The sequence below is a fragment of the Gorilla gorilla genome, chromosome 1, assembly GCF_029281585.2.
Source record: "Gorilla gorilla gorilla isolate KB3781 chromosome 1, NHGRI_mGorGor1-v2.1_pri, whole genome shotgun sequence".
In the NCBI taxonomy this organism is placed as follows: Eukaryota; Metazoa; Chordata; class Mammalia; order Primates; family Hominidae; genus Gorilla; species Gorilla gorilla.
Window position 1 is genome coordinate 7939467 of NC_073224.2, and position 7752 is coordinate 7947218.

Below are 7752 nucleotides of genomic sequence, written 5' to 3' on the forward strand. Positions count from 1 at the left end.
GATCATTCATACCCAGTGAAGGCAGCCAGGGATTCAGAATGCTACAGGAAGAGTCCTGGGTAATGTGAGGAGCTGGATTTTTATTATCTCTAAAACAATGATTTCAAAATCTATCATCAGTAACACCTAGGGAGCTTTCTAAAGACAGAGATGCCTAGACCCACACCTGGCATTGTTGATTCAGGAAATTTGGAGAGTTCTTGGAAATTTGTGCCTTAAGCGTTCTGATGCGCGATCAAGTTTGGAAACACTGCTTTTAGTAATGTCCAGTTCCAATATGCACTGATTTTATAAGATTGGTCATCAGAGTTATTTGTGGAGGTTGGGGGTGATAATTAATTTGAGTATAGGACAGCTCTCTTTGAAGTAGAATATTTACAGCTGTTTAATCTGCTAAGGAGAACAAATTCATTCTATCTGGATGTGTATCATTTGCTCTGTTCTTCCCAAAGGCTTGCATTCCTGACTAGAGTCAGCTCTTTTGTAGGTACTTTGGCTATGCGAAAAGGTCAAGGAGAAGATGCAAATAACTCTGAGCAAATTCTGCTTTTTCAAAAAGCAACTCAAAGGACATTCCCCACTCATACAGAACCAACCTGTATCCAGGACAGGGCACTATAACTTTACTGATGTTGACCCCTCTCTCTTTGAAAAACTGCCACAGAAGCAAATAAAAGGGCTTGAAGAAAAGGCCACTCATGTTGTCTCAATTTTTATTTGACATCCATGACATAATCTGCACACTGCCCAGTGCCTTTGGGTGATTGAATTAGTTTTGTAAGTCCCCAGCAGTTGTGGATAAATCAAAAAGACAAGGAAAGTGCAAGATACAGCAGAGATATCCTGAAGCAGGCAACTTCAAACAGAAGGAAACCACTTCACATCCAGAGGGCAGAGGACGGGGTCAAACTCGAAAGCATTTTCCCACCCGCGTTCACTCTACTCCTTGAATATTAGTTCTCCACATGGCCACAGACACATCTAAGAGAGTAACTCCAGCAAACTGTCTACATTACTAGAGTGTTCCCCTCATTGAGGCTCCCCAGCCCCTTTCTCCCACCCCAGAAGTTTCTTCATGGTCCCCTTCACATCCTTGTTCCTCAAAGTGTAGATGAGGGGGTTGATGCTGGGAGTGACGATGGTGTAGAAGAGAGTCAGGAACTTCCCCTGATCTTGGGAGTAGCTGTTGGCCGGCTTCAGGTACACGTAGATGATGGTTCCGTAGAAGAGAGAGACCACTGTGAGGTGAGAAGAGCAGGTGTGGAAGGCTTTCTTTCGCCCTGCTGCTGACTTCATCCTCAGCACCGCAGCTGCAATCACGCCATAGGAGATGAGGATGAGGGAGAGCGGCACCAGGAGGAGAGCCACCCCCAGGGCAAAGGTGAATCGCTTCTACCAGCATGGTTTCCTCACAGGACATGGGAATAAGAGCAGGCATCTCACACAGGAAGTGGTCCACCCTGCGACGTCCACACCGGGAGAGTTGCATTGTCTGAGGACACATGATGAAGGAGTTTAGGAAGCCACAGCACCAGGCCACAGTCACCAGCTGCAGGCAGAGATGTGGGCGCATGACTGCCCTGTAGCGCAGGGACCGGCAGACGGCCACATAGCGGTCATAGGACATGACAACCAGGAGGACGCACTCGGTGGAGCCCAGCATCATGTAGATGTAGAGTTGGGCCACACAGCCGTGGTAGGTGATGGTCTTCTCTGGACCCCCCAGGTTCCACAGCAGCTGAGGGGCAATGCTTGTTGTAAAGCAGAGATCTAAGAAAGACAGATTCCCAAGAAAGAAGTACATGGGTGTGTGGAGCCTGACATCCATGACCAGCAAGAGGATGATGGCAGTGTTGCCCACCAGGGTCAGGATGCAGAAGATCAAGATAACAGCAAAGAGAATTTTCTCCAGTCCAGGCCAATCAGAAAAGCCCACCAGGATGAATGCCTGTAGGTAACTGGCATTGTCCTTTCCCATAATCCACCAGCTATTACAGAGAAACAACCAAAGAATTAGATAAGGGGGCACATGCAGATGACCTGGCACTCTCCAATTTCCATTTACAGGTCTGTGAAGTTAAGAGAGCCATTTGCCCTTTCTTTGCTTTTTTAGAATAGACTTATTGAAACCTGTTACATGCAAAGTCATGTGCCTGATGCCCCAGGAAGACGGGATGAATTGACTCTGGAGCTTCCCTCCTTGGTGAATAATGTGTATGAATAATGACAAAGAAGGGAGAAAGAGAAAGTTCTCTAAAAGAAGATGCGTTAAAAGGCTGAGTATTATGCAGATCACTCCCAAGTGATCAGGGGGGCCTGTGTAGAACAGTTTGTATTAAGGGAGACTGCTGAGTCTGAGAGTTGTTTTTGGTTGTTCCAAATAATAAGTAAGAATTTGACATGTGGCAGATTGAGCTAAATATGTTTCACAAAGAGGAGGTAGTATATACAAAGTCATGAAGGACCACATTTATGGATGATGCTTAAGGAAGCCATGAATGTACATACCAGGCAACTCCTTAATGGCATGTAATTTTATTAAGATGAAACACAGTGATTTTTGACCCTACAAGAATGGACTCTGATGATAGGTTTAATTCTGCCTCTGTAAAAAACAGGTCTGCAAATGTATGGCCTGCTATTCAGTTCATCTCTCTCTAACTTGGCTTTTCCTTGTGCAACATGGGAAAGAGGCTAGATCTTCTCTAAGTCCCCACTCAGACCTCACATGTCTATGTAACTGGTGACACTGAGTATATACCCTGAGCACTTTCAGCTATTGATGATTTCCACAGTCTAAGCCAAGGGCTTTGATGGGGACTCTGCCTTATACAGCCAATATCCACCCAGGCTTGTATCTGCTATGATAATAGCAAACGGCATCTGGGCAACACACAAGAAGGAAGCTGTGGGAATGAGGGCACAGAAACACATTGAAGGACATGTGTCTATGCAGCCGCTGTCACCACCTGTCCATCCTGACAACTGACATGCTATGAGCTGTATCCTGTTGGAGCTGCAGTTGGGAATTCTGTAGTTCCCATCCATTGGTCCAGGCACCGGACCCTCTGCAAAGCCCTATGAAAGGGTAGAAGAGGCAGGGTCTATCAGAAGTAGCCAGCCAAGTGTCAAAGAATGGAAGACTTTCAGAGGCTTCCTGAGTACTCACAAAGGAGACTTTCACAGACACACATTTTACAGGTGTTGGTTATTGTGAACAACTTGTACTTCTGTATCCTCAGACCTATCATAAGTTTTCTCCCAGGTTCAGGAGACCCCAAGAGTGGCAATGACAAGCTACACAAATTGCTCAGCAACTTTATCACTTTGGGTGATAAAGTTGTGATCACTTTGGGTGATCACAGCAAAGTTTATCACTTTGGGTCTGACTCCTTAGCCAAAACTGCAAATTTACCTTGTAGTCATCTGTTCAAAACTACTTTTTTCCACAATGCTTTATTCTTTCAATCCAAAATGTCCCACTGCTCACCCTTATGACAAATATGCAGAGGCTCTTCTCTGTTTCACCTAACAGGTATTCAACTATGAATTAATGCATCCTGTCTTCTCACATTTCTTAGCTCTTATCTTTAGTTCAGAACCATGAAATTGCAAGGAATACAGCTCTTAGAAATGCCCAAATACCTTTAATAGTTTAGTTGACACATAATACTATAAATGCTTACTAATTTTGAAAACTTAGACGCCAAGGTCTGAATTAGGTTGATTCTCTGGCTGAAGGTTATGCCCAAAACTGTACCAACCCATATAGAGGAGAATCCACCAAATGGTTCTCTGTGCTTACTGAACAGGATTTAACAATGCCAAGCAGTAGAGCTACTTTTGCCTGGCTTAGGTATAGAGCACAACATAAACAATCACAACCCTTTCATATTAGCATACATTGGACTTTTACAGAGCTTTCACACTCTAGTTTCAGACCATCGTCACAGCAGCCCTGCAAAGTAGACAGGCCAGGCATTAGAATCTCCATGTTAGAGATGATCGACCTCAATAATAGAGAAGAAGAAAGAATAGCCAATGCTTGCCACATTTCAAGTCAACATGTTTTATTTCACGTCCATATATACGGGTAGTCTAGGGTCAAGGAGATGGCAGACCAGCCCCAGGGATAAAGGAAAGCACACTTAGTTCTAAGAGCTTTGAGAATATAGACAATGTCATTTGATTGGTTCATACTAAGTGGATAGGAGGACAGCTTTAATGCCATCTCACCTTGGGGATTTGGAGTCATCTAGAGGCGTGAGGAAAAGTGACATCAGCTTGTTCACAGAGCTAAGACCTCAGGGACTCGTGTCATCTAGAGATTGGCCCGGCCACCGCCCCCCGCCCCCCACAACACACACAAACACAAAACTCACCGGGGAGGCAACACAGAAAGTTCCCAAATGTGGGGCTCAGGTATTCTTGAAAAGAGAATTAATTTCTGGATTCTATGTCAAAACAGAAGTAGATCAATTTCTTCATTTGGTCGTGGACTCACAAAATTAAAATCATTAAAATGTGGGGAGGCAAGCATCCCCAAAGAATGTACATCCTCCAATATAAGAAATAATGAGGTAAGGGGGACACTGATATAGGAAACTCTTGGGTCTGTTATTGCCACATTAAGAGGCCACGGGAAACTTCAGTTCTTCCCTTCATTCCACTCAATATTTTTACCTCCTACAGGGACGGGGCTACATCAGGAGGCTGGTGTTCAGCCAGGAGAGTCCTGTGTAGGTTACTCTGCCCTACCTCTCCCCACATTCACTGTGCATGTGTCTTCCCAGTTGCCAAGGCTCTCTCATCTCACCTCCTACAGGAGACCTCTCAAACAGAAACACTAGATGGCAACATCAGCCTTCCATACAGCTGCCAAAAATCATGTGTTTGGAAGATTTTATTTAGCATTTTTAAACTGGCATTGGTGTATTAAGTCAAAATTTTCTTGAATATCAGCTGTTAACATTTATTGATTAAAAAAACTTGCATACAGTTTGAAAAAACACCTTAGTTTCTAATTTTACATAAGGAAAAATTAATTTCCAACTACACTATGGTGACTGACTTACTCAAGGTCAAATAACTAGTAGCCACTGGCTGCCCAAACTGGAACCACCTCTCACCAATCATCTTATCTCTTACCCTTCCCATTACATTAAATAAAATGGAACTGATACTATTGAGGTGGAGGATAATTAGTAAAGAGATTCAAACTGTGGTTTTTCAGGCTCCAAGTTAACATTTTAAGTTTTTTTGTTTTTAAATAATTGTGTTTTTACTGCATGGGATTCTGTCATTTCTAGAACTTTGAAAATAGATATTTCTAGCTAAAATGAAAGAGAATTTTTGCATTTGGAGTTTAACACAACACCTTCTATAGTACTGATGTTTACAGTTTGTTTCTTGATTCAGTATTTCCCTTTCCTGGAGGAGTGAATGAAGTCCATTAGGTTCACAGTGCAATCTATGGCAGAAAAGGGATATGAATTATCTTTTCTTCAAGACTTATGTGAAGCTTTTTAATACACAATTTAGCACCCTAAAAGTGGTGTTTACATTCCCTCTTATTTTTATGATTTTTTAAAAAATACATGTGAAATTTATTCCCAAGTAAAGAAACTACTATTCACAGTAGGATTTTTTTGTAATACATGCTTGTTTTCAATAGCTTATTATAATAAGCTATGAATTTATTATCATTTGAACTTGTAGATACATACCTAAAGTATAGTTAGTGTTCGGACAAGATTAATGAGAATATATTTTCTTTTAAAATTTCCTTTAACAGTGTTTCATTAATGAATACAAATTAAAAATAAATGGAAAAGGAAATAATTGGAGGTCTCTTATTAATGAACCATGACCAGTTGGCTTAATTTACTAAAGCATGAAGATAATGAAGCCGTATTTTTACTCAGATAACAAATATTGCTAAACTTCTTCATCTCTCTAGCATTTGTGTTTTAACCGTAAATTTTTGTGGATGTGTTTGCATAGCTTTTTTTCTGGAAGTATCTACAACTCTTTGTATGTGTGTTTCTTTGTGTCTGCTTATAAACAGGTTGAGATTCACAGAAAATAACTCAAATTTGGTATCAACAATTTTAATATAAAGTCAGCCCTCCTATCCATGGGTTCCACATCTGTGGATTCAATCAACCTTGAATGGAAAATATTCAGGAAAAAAATTCCACCAAGTTCCAAAAGCAAAACTTGAACTTGCTATGCACCGAGTGCTACATTGAATCCACACAAATGGAGTGGTGGAGAGGCATTATATCAAGTATTATAAGTAATGTAGAGATAATTTAAATTTTGTGTGAGGATGTGCATAGATTATATACAAGATGACACCATTTTATACAAGGGACTTGAGCATTCGCGGACTTTGGTATCGCAGGGAGTCCTGGGACCAATCCCCCGTAGATACTAAGGGATGAGTGCAGTATTGTAATCATTAGTGACTTTTCCTAATTAGTGTGAGGTCTGCAGCTCGGTATTTGAATATATGCATTTGCATCTGTGCCCGTTTTCTTGAGTTTGGGTATCTGTGGGAGAGCTTGAAAATGAAATATTTAAAATTCCCATTATGTAACACAAAATCCTTAGGATCAAAATCCCATATATATGTTTAGAACTTATGGGAAGTCCTAGAAATAGTTTGGTCCTTGAACAGTAATTAACAGCAATAATGAGGCAGATGAAAAGGCAGTCAGAGAGCTAGCTGACACCTGGCCCTGAGATTGGGCCCTAACTCTCTCAGCAGCCACAAAACATGGGCAAGTTACCTATAATCTCCAGGCCAGCAAGTCTCAAAGTGTGGTCCGAGGACCAGCCCCATGAGCATTGCCTGAAAATGTCTTAGAGTTTCACGTTCTGGGACCGTACTCGAAAGCAGCTGAATCAGACACTCTGGGATGGGGTCCAGCAATTTGTGTTTTCATGGACCTCTACGTGGCGCCGAGGCACAGCAAGTTTGAGAACCACTGGCATAGGCCCACATCTCTTCACACTCAAAAGTTCTCTTTAGGTAGACTGTAATGTTTCAGTAATATTCTTGTGGTACTATGACATGAAGAAATGTTTAAGATGGATCCATTAGACAGGTTGTGTTGCACAATTTTATTCTCCATGTGGGATTTCTGTGTGGTTTTGTATGAGGAATTAGGTGTATTTTTTTCCCAACTGTAAAATCAGAAATCCCTGTAGAAGTCTCAATGGGCATGTTAATGATATCATTTAATAGACTGAGGTATGAATTCTTCTACCTATATTCTTATCTTGAGATGTTCCTGAAGAAAGGAAGGTTTTGAAGCAACTCACCTGCATCACCTCATACCTGTTCCTGGAGAACCTGCTTAGTTGGGAGGGAGGGTGATTGTAAGCTAACAGGAACCACAGGACACCACATCACCAGAGACAGATGGAGATGCTGAAGCACTTTAGCTAAATTGTCCAATAATTTGTGTTTGTTTTGATGTAAAGGCTTTGGAAACAAACAAACTTGGGCTTCAATCCACATTTTGCATCTTAATAACTTTATAATTTTGACAAACTAACCTCCCTAAGCTTCCATTTTTTTCATCCATAAAGTGGAAACACAATATAACTTAATTTAAAGGATTGTTGTAATGATGAAGTGACAAACAACTGCATATAAAATATTTGACAGTGTTCACACATAGTGAGAATTCCATAGGTAATAGTTATAAATTACAGCTAAATTCTTGTGTGGTGAAGTCTGAG

General features: G+C 41.3%; 1 protein-coding gene across 1 annotated transcript; it reads right to left on the reverse strand.

Annotated features, from left to right (window-relative positions):
* Positions 1 to 696: 696 nt before the first annotated feature.
* Positions 697 to 1989, reverse strand: LOC101124044 (putative olfactory receptor 2W5). The gene has a single exon (XM_004028715.5). It carries the CDS (start codon positions 1976 to 1978, stop codon positions 1016 to 1018), a length of 963 nt encoding a protein of 320 aa, XP_004028764.4. The 5' UTR covers positions 1979 to 1989; the 3' UTR covers positions 697 to 1015.
* Positions 1990 to 7752: the final 5763 nt, after the last annotated feature.

Excerpts from the sequence above, each read along its gene's own strand:
- LOC101124044 (XM_004028715.5), bottom strand. The coding sequence starts at position 1,978 with ATGGGAAAGGACAATGCCAGTTACCTACAGGCATTCATCCTGGTGGGC.